We start from the raw sequence: 21,183 nt of genomic DNA, 5'->3' as shown, positions 1-21,183 counted from the left end.
GAGTTGGATCAGAGGCCGAAGGTTCCGGGTGTAGCAGGGGTTGCGGTATTGAGTGAACTGAACACGAGGATACCCTTGGTTCATGAATTGAACAATTAGTGGAGAAGATATGACAAAATGATCTAATCTGCTAAAATGCGTGTGTTTAAATGGGAAATGCCGCCAGATGACGTAACCAGGCGGTGAATTTTCTCACTTTTAAATCTATTTTTATACTATTTCCCATATGAGGAAAAAAAAAATACTGTGAAATCAGCTCTTTCAGCACTTTCAGATGAAGCAATAAAACATTTGCATGCAAATTCTTCATTAGCCTAACTACTGGTTTGCGAGGAGGAACAAAAGCTGACAGGGAATTGACCTGAAGAAAACCGGGAGTTATACACACCTACCTCTGGTCAAGCTCTGGTCAGTTCAAACCACCACTTTGACAAGCACCTGACCAGAGGTCTTACAATCGGTCTTAAGTCGGACTTGAGTGGAGTCTCGTCCTAAATGGATTTAAGCACGGTGGAAGAACCAACAAAATTCGGCCCTGGGCACATGAGGGTATGCATGGGTGAAGATTGGGAGCTTGGCTATTTGCACTATGAATTACCTACCTTTTTATACGGGAATTAGAGTCACTGAGTCGGATCTTTCCCCTCCACCTGTCGGCATCTTGCGGTGACTCGAAAATGTAGACGACCGTGCTGGGCTCCTGAAAAGTCGTTGTGACGACTGCATCGTCTGCTTGTTCGGCCAGTTCCGGCCGAGTGGCTCCAGCCAGGGGGAGGCAGCCCCTCAAAATGATCGGGGTCACGCCTTCCTTTTCCCGTGTACCTTGGACATCTTGGTTCAACCAAGTCGAGACCTTCTTCGCTGATGAGGTCTCGGCTACCGCTCTTTCCGGTGAAGGCTCATCTGTTTCGCGCATCATATATTCACGGATCTTGTCTGTGAACACACTCGATATGCAAAAGTCATCGCACATCCTGTTTTTTTCTTCTTTTTACTGATGCAAATTCCAAATACACGATGCAACACTATCAGTCACCTCCAGTCAAGTTTTCTTCTCACATCAGAATCCAAAGAGAGTCCATGCCTAAAAATCAGTTAAAAACAAAATAAAAATCCAAATGCGAGACAACTTTTAAATTTATGTATTCAAATTTCTTGCGACTTCGTAATTTTTATTCGTCAAATGTAGCAAATCATGAAAATCACCCGCGCTTTCAGAGTGTTCAGAGGATTTGGTTTTTATCTTTTTCCCTCCTCTGCGTGATATGAATGCGATATAAAAATGCGAAAAATCCATTTTTCAAGTAAACTTCAAGTTACTCGTGTCTTATCAAATATTTGCAGTTTAAAAAAGAAATATTGATGCGCTAAGAATTTCACCCTTAAATTTCTCGATGCTTTCAAAGCGCTATCCAAACTTCCAATATCTTTACCAATACTTTTTTGTTGAAAAAACTTTAGTCAGAGGATAATATTTCCTTTCTTTTCCTGCGTTATAACATAAAAAGGTGGATTTTTTCGATCAGCAAAATAACATAAATATATGCTCTTACCTTACAGATCTCCCTCGAATGAAGAATGCTTAATAAGACCAAGTATACGCCATCGGTATATGTAATACGTATTTCATCTGGTCACAGAGAATTGTGTCTTTGTATCAACGATAGCTGCTTGTAGTTTGACCTTTTAATACCTTCAAAATTTGCTCAAGAAAATTTTTTCCACATGCAGACAATCCTGAAAGAAAACCCGATCAGTTATAACATTCATTTATTCTAATAATTCATACAAATAAATATTAGGTACTGATGTGGAATTAAATCAAAGTATAAATCATTTGAAGTTCAGATCGAAAATCCACCTGTGAAACAAATTTGGAAATCCAGATTTGGCAAAGATGTTCTTAAGGAGGTGAAGTGGATTTAAAACCTCATAAACTCGAACAGGTGTCCATACTTTTTTTTCCATTTACGAAATTATACGCGTGTGCATAATTCGCTGTTCAAGAGAATGAGCAATGGCTGAAAAATATTTCCTGAGAGGCCATTTGTATCAAATAAAAAGGATTTAAAATCCAATAATTTTGAGCTTACAAATTGATTATTCCAGAGGAATAGTATAGTTGTATGAGAAATATCAAGTAGTACCTCGAAGCATCAATATAAATGTAAAAAATCTCACATATTTTGTGAAATACTCTTTAAACTCGCCGTTGAGGGAAATATAAAAGGAGAGCAACGAAAAAAAAAAAATTTCACCTGACTTGACAAATATTCAAAAATATTTGGATATAGAAAATGGGGGATGGAATGGACCGCAGGAATTTTGCTATTCTGAAATGTGGATTCAAATTACTTTCTTCATATTCTCAACAAATTTTCGCGTGGGAACTCCCTCGCAAGTTTGATTAACTACGAAATTACGTGATTTGCGTGAATTTATTATATCCTATTTCATCAATTTTATCAATAATTCCTTTGTTCAAGTTGTGAGGTTGTCAAATGAGTATTTAATTCCTTTTAAAGTGAGCAATCGCAAGTATTGGATTATAAATGAACGAGAACACGAACTCTCGAATGGTGCAATCCAGAGATGGTGGATTTCCATTCTGCAATTGAATGTACCTCAAATTTATTTTAATGAGCATGGTGGCCCTGTTCGTGTGCTTAGGGAAGTTAGGCAGACACTTTGGTCAAGTGTTCAAAACTTCAAACCCAGATAGGCAACTTTATGGCACCATCAGCAATATAGTTTTTATCCATTGACATCGCACCAATAATAAGCTTCGCGGTGGCAGGAATGTCAAATCTTGAGTGAGCTCTTAAACTTACAGCACAAGACAAGATATTATAGTTGCTCCCTGTCCTCACTGCAGTTCAAATTGCACGGTGAAAATGAAGCAGCGCACAAATCACTCTTTCCATCAAAACAGTCACCAGAGTATGGCTTTTCCATACGGAGATGTCTCCGCGAAACGTTTCGTAGGATTTGTCTCAAGTTCGAATTGCAGGAATGAAACCTCTGGGCTTTTTCCCCGTGAGATGCTCAACCTGGGAGATTGAAAATTCCCCTTTTTTACATCAAAAGTATTGGCAGTAAGTGCATATTTTTTAGAAAAGTATAATTATGGCATCATAACGCTTTCCATTCATTGCCTCTCCAGAAGAAAGTCCTGATAATCAGCATGACTCGATTAGAAGATATCGATGGCCAATGTGCAAAACCACGTATCTACAATGCTGCGTTTCAAAGTATCCACTCCAATTTAATTTTTTTTTTTTTTTTTTTTTTTTCTTTTTTTTTTTTTTTTTTTTTTTTTAAGAGAAGCAAGTCAACTTTACAGCTTGAACTTTATACAGAGTATTCCGCAAAGAGAGAAGAAAAATCAAGGAAGTTTTCAAAAAATTACGTTGAATAATTTAGGAAAGAAAAAATCAAGTATGACAGTATCTCCAATATAGCAATCCGGTATATGTGGTTTCGCACTTAAGCCACAGATATGAAGGAAGATCAACAATAAAAAAAAAGCACACTTTCTTTGCATAGTAATCATGCAGTCACGTGTGTTGTAGGTATATTTCTTTTTCTCATCGCGTGTTGTGTCCGTCATAAGCTTATGATTTATGAACAATAAAGCTATAGAAATACTCTATATCTTTAAAGAAAGGAGGGAACCTTGAGCTTTGATTGATAACAATAATGGTCAACGAGCGTTATCATGAAACAAAAAACATCACTAAAAGTTGTGAGTGGGTCGAAGTGTCATTAGCTCCGAAGAAAATGCATGAGAGTTAATTAACCATAGGTTCACAAACCGCGACAGTGTGTATTTTTTCTGAGCATTTATTGTGAGGTGTAATCAACGTGCAAAGAAGTATGATTCTGGCTCTGATGAAATGAATTCTAATTCAAAATTAAAACACAGCTATATTGTTAAATGCCCACAGATAAAATTATGTAACTTTAATTTACTTACTTCATTATTTTTAAAGTATTATCTGCTCTATGATTCAATTAAAACTAGCTTGGTAGGATTAATCTTTTGAGCAGATGGGTAAGAAAAAACACGAGACACTTATTTATGTTTACATTCTCATTAAATCTATTCGATAAAAAAACACGTGTGAGAAGCTATTTTTTCACGTTAAATATCTACTGAGCCAAGAGGGTAAAACATTTAATAGTAACTACCAAAAAAATAAATTGAATGGTTTGTAAGGTTAAATGTGATAACTGTTGACTGATAAGAGAGGTTAGCCGCTCGAACATGGCCGGTTATCAAAAGCTCGGGTTGGCCTCCAGACAGGACCTTGTTATCTGTGCGAGGTTCGGGGTTGCAATGCGCCCCTCTCAAGGACACCGGATCACCAATCGCAGACAGGGAGCCTGCATCGCTGTAACCTTGGAAGAAGGGGAAAACGCACTATTGATTTATAACCACTATAGTTTCGGGAAAATTTCCGTGAGATGGAGCCACTGTGATGGGGACGAGGCGACCAAACGCAGTGATACAACATACATTTCGAGCAGGTGCCACTGGAGAGCGTTGCCATTTTCAACTCGTTTCCAACTTGACTCTCTTCGAGTTCGTGCATTTGCTCTCCTCCGCCCAGCCCCATAAGTTCAATTCTATGTTCTAGATGGTTGGCCCTCATCGGCCACGTCTTGGTGGTCAATGCGCTTGCTCTCATCTCGCGAGGACAATCTGACTTTCACTTTGCATTTCACTTGACTTTCGCACTTTTGCACTTCTCTTGACTTTCAGATCCAGAGGCAGCGTACTTAATCAACGCGGCTGGCCAATCACCCCCATCGACAGGTTGCCCTTAACTCTCGCATCCAGCAAAATCCGGATCAATACAGCATATTACACCCCCTCACATGTTAGAACACTTCCAAAAACCTTTGAATAAGTAGGGATCCAAAATTTCACTTATGAATCCAGGCTCGGACTGCCCATAAGGCCAATCTGCTATTGGCAGATACGCCCCCTTGGCACGCCGAAAACGCGCCCCGCTGACAGATAGTAAAATAAGAAGAGAAAAAAAACCTTTTTTAAACTTTTTTAAAATGAGGGAAATATAACCCAGCGAAAATCGGAAAAACCACGATGAGTCGGAAATACATACATACATACATACACATATATATATATATATATATATATATATATATATAAACATGAATTCAAACGGCATGCATATTCGTAATCTACGACCCATGATCGATGCTCATTACATGGTCTTTGGTCCAGGTCTGACATCAGGAGAGAACGCAATAGTGTATTTCCTTCGGAAAATACACTAAAAATGACGATCGAGAAAATATACGTAAAATTTTGTAAATGAACAAAAGAAGAGAGATCAAAGAGTAAAGAAAGGTGCGTGGAAAAAATTAAATTGCTAAAAAAAAAAAATTGACTGCAATATTTCAACGTAGATTTGACAACACACAAATGCCACTTTAACCACTCTTGTAAGCTAATTTAACCACGGGGGTGGCTAAAGTAGCATTTTTGTGTTGTGAAATCCACGTTGAAATATTGTAATAGACCCGGGATGGTAAAATGGGTGCAAGATCCCTAACACTGAGCTTGTCTGACTTGGGGGCGCAGCGAAGCTCTAATCAGGGGGAAATAATCAACAGCACGTCTCCGATAGGGATCACACTTTTATTCCCTCTACGCGAACTAACAAAATACAGATATGCACACGAACCTTATGACTACGGAAATGCTCATCACACAACAACTAAGCTGGCCTATCTCCGAGTGCTTAGGGCATCGGACCTCGGCGAATGCCTATACTCCACAACGCGTAGCCGACTGCCCAGAGTCAAAGCTGAGGCCGGCCGAACTTGGCTCCGGCCTTGAAAAGCCGGCCATGAGGCATCACTCGCCGCAATCCAAAACACAAAACACTCGGTACAAAGGACACACACAATTTCCCCGGAAATTGCGTGTGATCCATTTCAATATTGCAGACCCTTTTTTTAGCAATTGAATTGTTAAATCAGCAATTAAATTTTTTCCGTGATGCTCTTGCGCAAGATGTGGTGAACAGAGGTCCAAGAACTACTTCCTGAAGCGACAGCACTTTTCAGTGAAATTTTCACATTTTTGTTGACATACAGGCGCATTATCATCCCTCTCTTTGACCCGAATGTGTAACTCCATAGAGACGATGGTCGGTTCGGTTTAAGACGTATGCACGCCTCACAGAGCTCTTGAGAGACCGTTAAATATATTTCTTCCCTTTCAAAATGACTATTGATTTAAACATACTATAGCATATTTTGATTAGACTTAACCTTAACTTATCTCAAATTTCAAAAATGAGAGACATCCAAACGCGATACAAATATCCGCGCAAGATGGATGTCCACATTGCATTTGAAAAATTTAAGGCGCGATGGCGTGAGTCGTGAACTCTCAGTGCTCTGCTCTATACTGATATAGTGATATTCGGGAGAGTAGTTGAAAAACGAGGCCCAAATACATGTACCCTACCTTCGGCTGTGTAACTCGTTCGTGAGTAACTGTTACTCACGTAGTGCTTGAAGCACCACGACAAAGAAGACAAACGGAAACGAACACACTATGGAAAAAGAGCGAGGGAAAGGATGTGCGTTTACGACGGCGCAGAGATACAACTATTCGTACTTGATGGACGTCCGTGCTGCATGTGAAAAATTGAAGGCGCGATGACGCGATGCGTGAACTCTCAAGGCTCTGGCAGAGGAGCTCTGCTGTATGTTGTCAATGAGGTGTCGCATCGTTCAGATTCGGGAGAATAGTTAAGAAAGAGGATCTCGTCTTCGGCTGTGTTGATAATCGATTCTTTTTTCTTTTTTCAGGTTCATGTCTAATTCTTTTTCAGGATGGATGTGCAGACCCACGTCTTAAGCTCGTGTAAAAGTTCGTGCTCGAGCACTGGCTCGGTTCTTTTGGAAATAATGGTGCTTGGATGCGTCTAGCGGCTTTCATATTTTATTTTTTCTTTAATTTCAGAAGTCTATCGGTTACTTGAATACTTTCAATTTTACAAATTTTACTCTGCACGGTTAATCGACTTTGAACCTATGAAAATAGCGAAAACTTGTGCTGCTTTCCCAAATTTGTCTGAACTCCCCTCCACGTAGCGGATGCCCTACCAGGCAATATCACGTTACGCCCCTTTCACCAGCCAAGGGTCCGCGCCCTCAGATGCGAGTCAGTCCGACCCTGTATGAATCATTTCAGTAAAGTGAGAAGTTAAAAATTGAAGAAAGAAATTTGGAAAAGAAAAACTGAAGATGTAGTGAGCAATTATAGCGATTGATAATGGCTAGGACGGAAGAGTGGGGGAATGAGGAAGTTGTGTCCGAGAGAATTTACAGAAAGATTTGATGGTAGGAATGAATATGAGAAATATATGGTAAAGCAAAAGAAGAAAATTCATAGATGTACGTAAAAGAGAAGACGAGGAGGTAAGAATCCAATGAGAGAACAAGGGTATAGATAGATGTAGTTGGGTGATTTTGCTGATACGGCCCAACTCAACCTACCAAAATACAAGAATTCAAATCGTTTCTCTCAGACCGAGCGTATGTATGTCGAACTAATCTGTCGTTTCAGGAGGTAAAATTTAAAACTGGCCCTTCTCTCGATCTCAGGATCATGTGCGAGCAATATTTTTCTCAAAAATACACAAATCATGTTGAAATGAAAGCCTCAAACAAAAATTGCTTGAACCGTCTGACCCTCGCCTTTCCTGAAGGATATTGTTCTTTGTTCGAAGAGAAATCATAAAAATCTTGAAACTTGAAATCCTAAAACCTAACAGTGCTACCAACACAATCTAGTCCCAATTCGATTCGAGATGTAATGCTTTTGAGTTACACTCAGAACAGTGAGTAGTGGGATAATTTTAGTCACATTGAATGGTTAATGCTTGATGAAAAAGTCCACATGTTTCTGTCATTTGCAGCAGAAGTAATGCCAAAAAATGTCATTTTCAGTTGTCTAAATGCAAATTCTGTAGATGGTTCCTAAAAGTGCTAATTGCGTGTTCCTCATTCTGTAGTGTTGGCCTTCCATGACTATGATGGCACTTGCACAACGAGCGGCTGGTGATTGCGAATAGTTGCATGCATAGTTTAGTCAGTCTGGCTCAGTTTCAGCAAAGGACATACGTCGATCTCAATGATGCGCATTTCTCAATCTGTCGAGTTCGCCTTCAATAAGCGTGATGGCAATTTGTGCGGCTCGGGAGCACGAATTGTCGCATGCAGTAAGATTGCCATTTTCGCGCAGTCCTATAGCCACGCGGAACACACGTAAATTTCTCTTCTTATTGCGTGGTTCTTATGCGTTTCTTATTCAACAGGTAACGCTTTTATGAAGTAAGCGGTCGGTAGCGGTGTGAAAGACGTGAAATCAAAATGGCGTAACATATTCCACGACCCCCATCCGTCCCTCACTTCTTAAAACACCGCAAGTATCCAATAAAGGCTCATTATATATTCAACTTAACATTTGTTCACATAGAAAACATGAAGTCTTATCTATCCAATGTTCAGAACATATCATTACGCATATGCGCGTTTCATTGAGCATATTTTTACTGCATTGGCAAGAAATTCCAAGTTTTTTTCTTGGAGCAGTTTCTCTAGTTTTATCATGCACGGGTATGTGTCAGGGAAGTGTCTTTTAAATTTTAAAAGCCGCAAAGTACAAAATCATTGTTGTATGAAGGATGTAATAGTGCCTCAAACTTGAGTCTTGTGAAAGATTTTTTGTCGTGTAGGAAAAAATGTGATATCGCGTTCATATGGGTGACAACAAAATACAGTCACCTCATCATACATAAACCAGAGAGACGGTCAACAAAGTATTCTCAGAGTTTTAGTATGGTTAATTTCCGTTTCAAAAAACAATCAAAAGAACTTTTCCTGTGCTTTGACCATGCAAAAGGATACTGTTCTCTCAGAAAACTTGACGTATGCGGCTCATTTTTATGCCTTAGTTTGTAAAATGGTGGCATATAACGTTCAATGTCATAGACTGTTTTCAGCGAATAGAAAAGGGATTTTTATTTTAAATCATTCCCCTCCTTACAGGAATTTTCAATTCTAGACTTAAGACTTAATTGTAGGACTATTATCATGGAGTTATGCTCCAAAGATAGGGGCTAGATGGAAGGATATATACAATGTGTCACTATATATACATTATATTACAATTATTGTTGATTAAGAGAAAAGTTTTGTTGTCTTTTCATTTACACCTTAAGGTAAAAATAGACCCGGAGTCGAAAAAGTTACGTCCAACAAATTGAATTTCTATATCAACTAAGTCCACTATTCAGCATGACTTCAACCTGAGCCTGTATTAATTGGAGGGCAGGGGCTATTTTCTATGATTTTAAGGCTACGCACATGAAAAATTTAATATATGGTAACTTGAAATGATTCCGACATCACAGAGACCCAGTTTACAGGAAAACACCATATTTTTTACGCGGTTTGTACATACGAACACCTACCAGTGAGGGAAATCGTCTGGTTGGTATGTGTACCTCTCCAGGCGACCTTTATACATATATTAGCAGAGAGACGGAATTACAATAGAGCATGAAATATAATGGTCATAAATTGGAAATTGAGTAAAAATTGAATAAACAACCATAAAACTTCAACTACAGACTTATTACTGAATTAAGGTATCTAGTTTTGATCAAATCGAGAGCATGTTCAAGTTTTGAAAATTCAAGGAGTCTATTAAGGAGTTTTTGCTGTAAAGTTTGTAATCTTTCCCAAAAGGTTGTAGCAAAAATGTGAATAAGGAATTTAAAAAACTATCCCCAACTTTGTGTTACGCGTCTCAAAAAATTTCCTGATTCCTACATGAAGCAAATCTTGCAAGGACCCGGAGAAAGAAAACTTGAAATGGAGTGAGTATATGTGACGTCTAGAACCAAAAGCGGCAATCTCCCTTGAAATATTGATAGAACGAGAAAGCCTCAATGTTCATGTTTTCTAGTGAATTTTCTGTTATTAAGAGAGAAAATTTCGAAAAATGTTTAAAACAGCTTGAAGTCTTGGTTGCTCCTCGCAGAAAAGGTTAACATGATTGCACACTTTCTAGACAGGGTAGTGGAGATCACCGTTTATCGTTCTAGACGCCTCATTTTGAAAAACCAATGCTGAATCCGAGCATGACAATCCAAGATACCTCCTGATTGTAAACTTGCAGCAAATTCGTTCTAAGGTTGCCAGGATATTTTTCAGCCGTTTGAAACTTTGAACGGCCGACATTTTGAAACGGTGATGGATAGAGACTCGAGTTTGGTGCCAAAAACTTTCTTTTCTTCGTGCTCTCTTACTCAAGATGTATTGCAAGGTGGGGGTTGCCATTTGGAAATAAAGTTCGGGTCCTTGCTTCCTCCCGTTAGTCTTAGGGGCTCCGTCAACAATTTAGGGAAGGGCAAAAAGTAGCTCCCTTTGATCCCTGTCCCCCCAACGCTCCAACCAGATTGTTCAATTATATCATAAAATTCATGGAAGTGGAACGGGACTTTTAGATCACAGTGTGTTTTGATTGGTTTTTTTTTATTGATCTTGCTAACCAATGGTTGCATACCCATACCCACACACCTTGCAGGAAAAATTTGACGGGGAAGTGTACCCCTGGGGTGGGGAGCTCTAAAGAAATGAAAAAAACCCTAGTAAAACCGGGTGAAAACTCGCGGGTCAGAAAGAGCTATCCGTTTGGTAATTTGTGTGCGTAAAAACTTTAGAAAAAAAGGTGTTGGTATAATTGGGGTTAAAATTAAGAGAATGAGTATCATGTGCGTCTCCATAACTTCAACAATCTTATTTCCGCCGATATAAAGGACGATTAGAAAACGCCTGAAATGGACTTGAAAGCACGATCATGAAGAAAAAAATAAGTCTTTAATATTTTACTTTTTTCGGTTACTTGACTATTTATCGGTAAATATATTTTGGTTGGTGCTAAAAAGAAAAAATTTGCATCGTGAAGAGCAACCACCTTGAAAAAAAGAAACGTAGGTATTAGTTTAAAATTGTTGTTGTTGTTTTTTATAGCTCATTCAAAGGCTGTAAGAATAGCGCTGCATGCCGGCATATGAAAATCCTGAAGCTGGAGAGTAATAATTTACAAATTTTAAGCACGGTGGAACAATTTTTGCGACTTTTTCTCTCTCTGAAAATTTTAACTGTGCAGTGACATTAGCTCTTAAATCAACTGAACACTTTTTTTGCTTGTATTTCAACGCCTGTTTGTCCGCACGCTTCCCTTCTATGTTTGATTGTTTGTTTGTTTGTTTGTTTGTTTGTTTTTTTCACGAAGAAGAGGATTGGACACGCTCGTAAATCACTGCAATCGAAATAAAATGTTGCTACCCCATCAGGAAACCTCAGAAACCTGGAGGTAATAATGATAGACAATGAAATAAAATAATTAGGTAAATATGAATGAAGACCTCTCTGTGGGCAGTGCTTATACTGCCTTGTTAAATTAGGTATATTTCCATGCTGAGAAGGGTTTTGAAGATATGAATGAATATTTAATGAATTGTCATGATGCCAATGTGACGACCTTTTTTGTTAAAAGAGAAATTTTAAGGTTTCTTGAATGTCCTTTTTAAACTAAACCTACAATCTTCGCTTTTGGTGCGTTGCTCTTTTAAAATCTATATTGTTTCTCTGAGAGGATAGTTCCACTTCCACAAAATGCACATCTGTTTCACGTTTAATGCGGAAAAAAGTTCAATATTAAGTGTGTCAAGGATTTTTCATAATCATCTCAAGCCGAAAGTTTAAGTCTCATAAATACATACACATGTCTACACCCTGTAAAAACAAATTTCTAAAAAACTAACCCAATTTTTCTTCAAATGTGAGGAAATGATCCCAGATTCTTTTGGTAAACATTCCCTCGTTCAGTAAGTCCTACCAGTTAGTAAAGGGAAGAGTAGAAACCAAAAAAAGAACATGTACGAATAAAAATTGTCATCGTACTTTTTGGGATTTTTAGTTTGAATTATATAATTTCTGAACGAGTTGAATCAAAGTGAAACTCCAAATATCATATTTTCTTCTCCTTTCCATTCATTTAATTTTTGATGAGATCAATTATTTTATTTTATATTATTATAATATTCTATTTATTATTAACTCATATTTATGGGAAAAACGGGCGAAATTTAAGAAAACGCAATTGCGTGCCACTTGTGAAAACTCTGATTCGATTGATTTTAAAGGCCTCGGAAGTAAAGGGGAAAAAATGCCTTCATTGTTATTGGAGGAAGAGGGTGGTTTGAGGACTGATTTATAGGTTGTATATTGGTGGAATCAAGTATTTTTGATGCAGGGCAGCAATACGAGCGAGATGTTGGGTGAGGAGCTCATGGTTGGCGGGAAAGTGCGAGAAGGGAGTTGGTAACCACGCCTTTCTGTGCACTCGAACCATTTGTAACTCCGCTTGCCCTTCCTCTCCGCCGCAGTGAGCGCCACCCGCTTCGGCGCACCTCGGAAGTGTTCGGGAATGTTTGTCGAGCCGCTCGGGCCCTGTGCCTGCGTCTCATGTTGTTGCTTATCCTTAGTGTGAGTTGAAAACTTGTGACCGCGCCGTGGCGCCTTTCAGCTTTTCCATGTCAGATCTTCTGTTTAACCTCTTTCCTCAATGTCGCGGGTGATTTTTCATCAGATCGTCGCACCTATCGGAATTGTGTATTGCTTTTGATGCTCGTGTGATACTGCTGTCTTTGGATACCCTTTTTTGTGTGCGTGAGATTTCGATCAAGTCACCGCAGTGTTTTTGATTTCAAGTGTGCATGTTTAAATTCAATCATTAACTTGAGCTGATTATCTCATTACCTATTTCAAAGTGTCGAGACCGTGTTTGCAAGGGCCTCGAGTCCGAATCCAAGCCGCGATTGCTTTCACGAATGTAGATTCAATTGTGTTCTGGTGAAGTGTCCAACATGTGATTACCCATCGAGGAAGTCCGCTACTGTGGACGTAGCTCTGCGTCCGAAGGATTACGTGTTACTTGAAAAATGTGTCCGCGATGATCATGCGGGAAGTGTTCAACCCAGCTGAGAAAAAGGTTTGTAGCGCGCAACAGCGGAGTTCAAGGGAACTAAGTGCGTTACTCGGGGAGATCGATGGTTCAGAATCACGTGATGGTTTGCGGGAACGAAAGTCTCGATCTTCAAAAAGTGCGGATACTTCGCAGGTCCCGACCAAGCGGGGCAGGGACGAGAGGGATCAGAGTCTAGAACTAGACTCAGGAAACAGGAAACTTCGCAAAAGATCCAAGCACCGCGGGAGCTCTCCATCTTCGGCGAAGCGGAAAAAGTCAAAGCATAAACACAGAAGGCATGACCAAGACAGGCCGAAAGTCGAGGCATCATCGGTAAGTCCGAGAGTGAACCCTATCTTTCTATGGGTCAGACAGGATAACACGAAAATTTTGGAAGTCGTATGTGAGGACTATGATAAGAGGAACCGCATAAGGTTAACTAAAACGCCAAATGGCTGGCGCGCCATTCCCCGCACGGAGCTTTTGGTCTCTGCCATCAGCCGATCTAATTCAGTATCTCAAACCCCAGCATCAAATGATGCACGACTAGTCAACACACAGCCGTTAAGTAACTGCAAATCTGCTGATGCAGAATCAATTGAAACCAAAGATAATAGTCAAGGTGCTATACATACCGAGAATCCTTTCAATGCATCAGACCGCCGTATTTTGGATGGTCAAACTGACCAGGATGCGGCTCCATGCAAAGATACCACTAGCAGCATTGATGAGCCGATAGAGGACGACTCTCGAACTCCAAGAGCAGATGCGGAGGAATTGGTTGCTCGGCCACTTGAGAGTGATTCTGAGGAAAAACTCCCACCCAAAGACGAGGGTCAGGTAGATGTTCAGAGTTCTCTGAATTCTGTTTGTGATAAAGTTGTTGATTCTGTTGATAGGTTAAGTGACGAAAGTGAGGTTGTTGATACTGAAACTGCAGTAAACTCTGTCGTTTCTCATGTTGGTGCTAGTGCCCCCGAATTGAAATATTTCTCTGACCATGAGACGTGCGATGGCAATGAGACTAAAAACGATGCTGAAGAAGCTGTTACTGAGAAATCGAGCACAGTGGTTATTGAGGCTGAACAGAAATCGGATCAGGTTCATCTCTTAGAGAGGGAGTCTGAAACAATTGAAAGTCATGCCGAGATCTCATCTAGTGAAGATTTTTGTAAAGATCAAAACAGTGAACATCCTAACAATCAGGATCAGTTAGAGGAACGTATCTCTGAGGAAAATCACTCAACAATCATCAGTGATAAGCTGAATCAAGATAGCATTGATGTTTCCAGCGAGGAGGTAGATTCTTCAGGTTTGAAGGACAGTCCTGTAAAATCAGAAAAATCTGTAGTCTCTATTGAAGAATCCGAAAACTCAATTCAATTCTCATCTTCTGATTCTGAGTCTACGGAACTGAGTACACTTCCTGTAAAAATTAAAAGAGAGGATGCTGTAGATATCTGCAATAATTTTATATTCTCTGGTCAAGATGAAGACTTATCGAAAGTAAAATCCCTGATGAAGGATGTACCAGATTTGAGCAGTCAATCAACAAAAAAAGAAGATCTAGGGGTCTTGAATGATGATTCAGCCCAAGATTTAAGCCATACTACTGAAAAATCATCTGATTCTTGTACAAAAGTTGTACGTAATTTATCTCCAACAGTGAAGAGTGACATTCTTTCAATTGACAAATTATTACCTACCAAATGCGAGGTGAATCAACGAACAGATGAAGAAGTTACTAAATCAGGCATGGACGTCGAGATGAAGGACCCTGGCTCTAAAAAGACTGATTTATGCACGAAAACTCAAGCTTCAATTATCCAAAATAACCCCGTGGAAATGAAAACTGACAGTGCATTGGAGAGCATTCTAGATTTAACAGACCCAGACTCTGATATACCTTTGCATCAAAAATTAAGACTACCCGAAGGTACTACAATTAGTCACATTTCGAGTGAGGCAAAGAAAAGGCCTGCAAATGAATTGACAGTCAGTCCGCGTCCGGCTCACACAAATTCACAGCCCAACTTCTTAGAGACGTTGCTATCGTATCCTAAAAGTTGTCATCAAGGCAGCTCTTTGAGCATCACGAAAACTACCGAGGAACCCTTGAATCTCGGTAAAACGTCAAAGACGCCGGTAAATAGTTCCAAAGTTCCAAACCCAACAGACTCAAGAAGACTGAGTGTCGACTCGAAGAATTTCAAAGATAAGCATGCACGAATGAATGATATCACGTTGAAAGCTTTGCTAAATCAAAATAAAACTTCAGCACCCGAAAAGAAAGCGAAAAAATACGATTTAAAAGAGGAGGAGCTTTCAAATGTCGACACTGCAACTAGATCTAAACTCTTAGAACTACTCACAAGCAAACAAACAATGAGCGAAACGAATCATCCTCTAGCTCAGTTGAAAGATATTATGTCTAATCCAGATCTCATAGTACCTGACCCTCTCTTAGTCCCCCGGGCACGACTTCCAGCTTTAATTGCCAATCCAGCTCGCGAAATACCACAGCTCCTCTCACGAAAACAGGAAAAACTGTATCCAAAGCCAGTTCCTGACCCAGATCTTTTAGTTGTCTCTTTGGCGCATCTGCAATCTATGCTTCAGAAATCTGGAGCCGAGGCCGAAAGTTGGCTCAAATATCAGCAGCAAGCCCGGCTCCTCCAGTCCCAGATGCAGAAAGATCAGTTCGCCTCTGGTTTAGATCCTGCATCTGTCTCTGCTTTGAATCAAATGCTCTGGCTACCATATCTCAATCAATTAGAGGCAGCCGGGGCTAATTATGGGAATAATCAAGAGCTGATTAATATGCTTGGAATGATGACCCCATCCCCCCACAACCATAACTATTATCAGATGAATCCTTTCATGGTCACTCCTCCGAGCACACCGCCCATGAGCAGCATGGATTTTCAACAGCAAATTGAATTCCAGAAGTCGCTGGGCATGTGGCAAGAAGCAATAATGAAATCATCCTCTAATCAGTTTATCCACGATTTTCATAATAACAACATATCAAAACCTTTGACCCCGATGGAGTCGAATATGAATGCACTGGCAGCCCAACATTACCGACATCTGCTGGAGTCGACTCATCCTGGCAGCATGACATCGGCTCGCACGAACCCGATTTCGCCAAATTATCAAAAAGGTAAATTACGATTTCCTAATAGTGAGCTGCACCTTAGCCCGCACCCGCACCCTCACGCTCACCCTCAGCCCCACCACAATAGCCTCCCTCATATTCCAACGTCGGCGACGTCCACCTCTTGCTCCTACCAACGACAGACGTCCACGCCGAGCACCTCTCTCAACGCTCCCGCCCGCTTGTCAACTGGCCGCCATCGCCACCACAATCCTATTCATAAGACTGATGTCCCGAAATCTAGCGATAGATACTCGTCCGGTGGCGCGGACTGGCACAAGCCGTCGCTTCCTCGCGAAGACCATCATATTCCTCTGCCATGCAAATCCCCCAAAATCAAGAGGATCGAGAACCATCCTGACACCAAACATCCAAATATTTTACCAAACCTCAATATCGAGATTCCTTGTGTTGAAAAGTTACCGCAAAATACGGCTTTCATGTCCCCTCCGCTAACGCGCGAAGCACCTGTCGATCTTTCCGAAATCAAGAAACTTCCCACGGTGCCAAAATTAAAGGTGAAGCAACACCTCGTCGATCCCAACGCGAAACCGAAGCTTCTCAAGATCGAGGACCAGCCGGAGATCGGGAGCACGACACATAACGAGGAGGATCCACATCTCCAGCTGTGGCACCCCTTTTTTGGAAGGTGAGTCCTGAGTTTTCCTCAAATCATTTTTCTTTCTTCTCCACCTGAAAGTAATTCCAATCCTTCATTTTGCTTGTTGAACACTGTAATTTGAATTCCTTTTTTCCATTTCTTACCGTTTAGGAAGAGTTAAGCTAGGGCGGTAACTAGGAGAGGCCCGGAGGGTGTGCCCTCCAAAATTTTGCGTAACCTTTTACTTCATAGTTTTACTATAGATTTGCGGCTCATGTTCGCTCAGCGAGTTGAAGTTGGCAACACTTGTTTTCCTTCATTTAAATGTGTGTAAATTAATCGATTTTCGATGAATCAGCTTGATATCTATATTTTCAATGGCTTTGAATGGAGGAAAAACAATGTTGTCAACTTACAGAGTCACCACTCGTTTCGCCTCCGAACTCTGGATGGATTTTAATTCCTGAGGCGGATCCAGCAATTTGGCAACACCAGATTTCCTCCATTTAAACCTACGCTAAATAATCGATCCTCGCCGGAGCACCTGGCTCCTTGAAGAATCGATACATTTCCGTAGGTTTCAAAGGAGGAAATCCGGTGTTGCCAAGTCGCTGGATCCGTCAATGTTTAATTCACGACGCGGTATTATAGACCATCATGCCTGACTAATTTATGATTGTGAACTTAAACGGCTTCAATGAAAAGAGATTAACTATCGAATCAAATACTTCGTACGTATTCCGAACCAGGGCAAATCCTGTTGTATATCTTTAAAGTCATCGACGAAGAGGAACTTACGATAAGGTTCTAATATTTGACAACAGAGGCACTTGAGCAGCAGTGCACCTTCTCACGAAAAAAAGCCGGAATATCGAACTTAAAACAACGAGAAAGGTGTATACATATGTATGTATACGGAGGCGTTTGACGGTCGCCATTCAAGTGGTACTTCAGAAGGGTGCATGAACCTTTATTGATGTCATTTAAGCATCGAGCACATATACTGTTGTAGACTTGAATTTTTTCAATGTTTATCGTGCGATGAGGCAGCACTACACAGAGAAATGTTGCCACGTGGAGATTGATACTTCCACATTCCGAGCCGGTGCGCGATTCGTCGCCAACTTTATTCGTTCTACATCAGTGGCGTGGCATAAATTGTGATGTATCGATTTTTATGCCATTTAAATCCATGGCAAAGAATCGATGATTAAGGTGTTCGCTGCGAACACCCTGTTTATCGATCCTTTTCCATAGATTTATATGGCATAACAATCGATATATCGCAATTTACGCCACGCCACTGTTCTTCATAATGCACCATAGCTGGAAGCTCATATCATCTCATCGAAATTCATCAGACTGTAAAGCATCCCTCTCATATGTGACGCTACCAGATTGCATAAAAATACATAGAATCAAATTATTTATTTGTCCGAAAGATCCATCGCCACACAACATGGGCGGATCCAGGGGGCGTAGGGGGCGTATTCCCTCCCCTTCCCCCGTATGCCCGAAAAAGAGGCAAAAAAGAGAAGAAAGAAAGAAGGCAGGAACACAGGAGTGATAAAGGAAAAATGCGCATATTTGGTAATTATTCATGACAAAATCGACTCAAACTGCATATTACATGCTTTTAATTTCAAAAATTTCTACAAACTTCTGGGGAAGCCCCCCGGACCCCCTTGCGCCCGCCTCCCCCCGTTCCAAATGTATGGTTTCGCCTATGCCACACAATGACCAGCGATTGCTTTTGTACACATGAAACCTCGGTACTAGATCATTACAATTAAGGTACAGCAATGATTTGCCATCATAAATAATACATCTCACGAAGGAAACACATCGCAGGTTCAATGAATTTTCACGTAGGTCCGCGTGTATGTACTTCTAATTTGGTCAAAATCGAAAACCAATTTCCTCTGCTTTGGTATTTTTTCAATTCATTGTGATCCCTTGGAAAGATCCGTTACCGAAGTTATATTGTGCTGGTTACACGCTCAAATTCCCATCAATTTCCGATCAAATGGTGACTGGTGCGCACCATTTACCATCAAATGTCTGCGTCCTGCAAAAATTTAATGGTAGATGATGGAGCTGTGGGGCTCACCCTTCATCTGATTTCCACACAACCATGCTTATTTCATGCTTATTTCAATCAACACGCTGTTTTAATTGATTTTACTCATCAATCTAGATAACTCTCGACCGTCATCTTGGTCATCATTTTGATCGGAATTTGACAGCAATTTGAGCGTGTAACCAGGCCATTTAGTTTCATTATTCTCGAAGTGCCAACCTCCCGAAACGCCTCGCGCTGGAGGCGTTATGCGTCACGCGTTTCTCTTATATTACAGAGTAAGTAAGATTCGTAAAAAAACTCTCCCTTTAAATCGTTTGGGACCTCTCTACGGAAAGATCTGTCTAAAGAGTAACTTTGAATACGGCGCTCCAACCCGTGCTGTATACATTTCGGTTTGGGGGCCCAACTCCATTAGATGCGGTGCCATGGCGAGTCGGAATGGATCGTGGGCATTCACGGTGGATAGCGGTGTCGTTGTAGGGCAATTGACCCCTGGATATTGCGAGGTAGGAGCCGAGTACTCGGTGCAATTTTGTTCCAACGAGGAAGTGTCGGGGAGCCACACAAGGGGAGAACGACCTGAGGAAGAGAATGAGAAGGAGGACGAGAGAGGCGGGACGAGAGAGGATCAAAGAGTGGATGAATAGACTCATGGAGTGGATGAATGGACTCATGAATGACTTGTAAGAGTCAAATTGAATCAAATTTGTCAAAAAACACCTGAAAAGAACGCACGCCGAATAAAAAACAAGGATCGCGTTTCAAAACATCAAATGAAAATGTAGGCATTAAGTTTTTATTAACTCGCTCATTAGTTGTCATCGCCTATTTCAGCGTCAATCTCCCCTTCGGTGATTCGATGGCCGCCATATTTTTTGCCATCAGGACGACTTGCGATTTATCGCATCGATTGGTTCCATATTTTCAGCTACTCGTCAGTATTCCGAATTCTGAGATCGCATTTCTGCTGCCACGAGACTAAATATTTCGCACTTACCAAATTTGAAAACAGGTGTAGCATAATGAAGGCAGGGGTTTTTCAGAGGAGAAATATCGCATTCGATACCGTCATCGAAACTGCACTCGAATGAGAAATTTATCCTCTAAAAAATCCTGCCTTTAATACGTTGATTAGTTAATGAAATTTGGTAATTGAATTCTTTAGTCTTGTGACAGCAGAAATGCGATCTCAAAATTCGGTAAAAATGACAAGTAGCTCAAAACATGGAACTAATCGATGCGATATATCGCACGTCGTACTGACACTAAACATGGCGACAATCGAATCACCTTCGAATTCCGTGTTTTATGGTCTTTTGAACAATTTCTTGTCTACTGTCTCTTTATAATTTTTCCCTGCGATCATAACAAATTGGAAAACGACAGAAATAGGTATTTGATAATTATCAAAATTTGAAGTAATAATGGTCACATAACTGCGCGAGCAATTCAATCGATCAAAAAGGAGACGGGTGAACCAAGGAGATTCCACTGGAGAGAGATTTTACATTTTTGCAAGGAGGAAAACTCTTTTTCATTGAGAATCTCTGTTTTCACAAAAAGTTCGCTCTCTCTTCAATTTGTTGCTTATCGATCACACTTTTTTCTTGTGGTTCTCTCATTTAAGTATCACATTTCCAATATCAAAGGGCTGATGCGCGAGGCAGTGATTTTTAAAAATAGTGTGGAGGGTGCTTGTGCAAGATCAAGTGCTCTCAACGTATGACGTAGCGTTAAGAACCTAAACCGCGAAAACAACGAAATTTTTCTCGCTAGTGCTGCGAGTAAGTGATACGTTCAATCAGCAACTTCGGGATATTAGAGATCCTTTTTAAGTTGTTGCTTTGTTTTAGCTTTATTTTGACAATATCAGGAGTCGTCTGTAAATTAACTCTTTCCGAATTTTTGAATCATAGATTGCCCCCTCTCTCTCTGTCCTCTCCCTCTCTCTCTCCCTCCCTCTCCCCATCAGAACTCTCCGTCAGTTCGTGGATCAAAGCTGTAGAAAAATTCTCGCGCTGATTTTTGCACAACGTCACGCCCTGCCAGACCCCCTCCGTTCCCCTCGCAGCTGTCTTGTTCGCACCGACTCCCTCCCCTCTCTCCCCGTATTACTCGTCGTAATTTATCAACGTCCCCTAAAAAATAATCTAAAAGCGAGGCTGGCATGTTAAGTACTATATTATGACCATGTTGCCCACTCGTGGGTTATTACTCATTACTTACTCATCAAAATTTGTGTTTATTTTTGG

The 21,183-nt window shown here is 40.5% G+C and overlaps 2 protein-coding genes across 3 annotated transcripts in view; one reads left to right on the top strand and one right to left on the bottom strand.

Moving 5' to 3' along the window:
• The window catches only part of LOC109034601 (uncharacterized), a 96,277-nt gene extending 91,987 nt beyond the window's left edge, over window positions 1-4,290 (bottom strand). The window contains exons 1-3 of the mRNA XM_019047843.2: window positions 3,977-4,290; window positions 1,554-1,737; window positions 603-1,084 (exon numbers count right to left, since the gene is read on the bottom strand). Coding sequence (XP_018903388.2) covers window positions 603-973 — 371 coding nt within the window. The 5' untranslated portion in view covers window positions 974-1,084; window positions 1,554-1,737; window positions 3,977-4,290. The remainder of the gene's footprint in view (window positions 1-602; window positions 1,085-1,553; window positions 1,738-3,976) is intronic.
• An 8,007-nt stretch (window positions 4,291-12,297) lies between these two features.
• Window positions 12,298-21,183, top strand: part of LOC109034599 (uncharacterized) — a 106,186-nt gene continuing 97,300 nt past the window's right edge. The window contains exon 1 of one of the 2 annotated variants that reach the window (XM_019047839.2): window positions 12,298-16,896. In XM_019047839.2, coding sequence (XP_018903384.2) covers window positions 13,076-16,896 — 3,821 coding nt within the window. In that variant the 5' untranslated portion in view covers window positions 12,298-13,075. The remainder of the gene's footprint in view (window positions 16,897-21,183) is intronic. The other variant, XM_019047838.2, reaches the window with a different exon arrangement.

This window comes from Bemisia tabaci, chromosome 1 (assembly GCF_918797505.1).
Source record: "Bemisia tabaci chromosome 1, PGI_BMITA_v3".
NCBI classification, from domain to species: domain Eukaryota; kingdom Metazoa; phylum Arthropoda; class Insecta; order Hemiptera; family Aleyrodidae; genus Bemisia; species Bemisia tabaci.
This window is presented reverse-complemented; position numbering and strand designations above follow the sequence as displayed.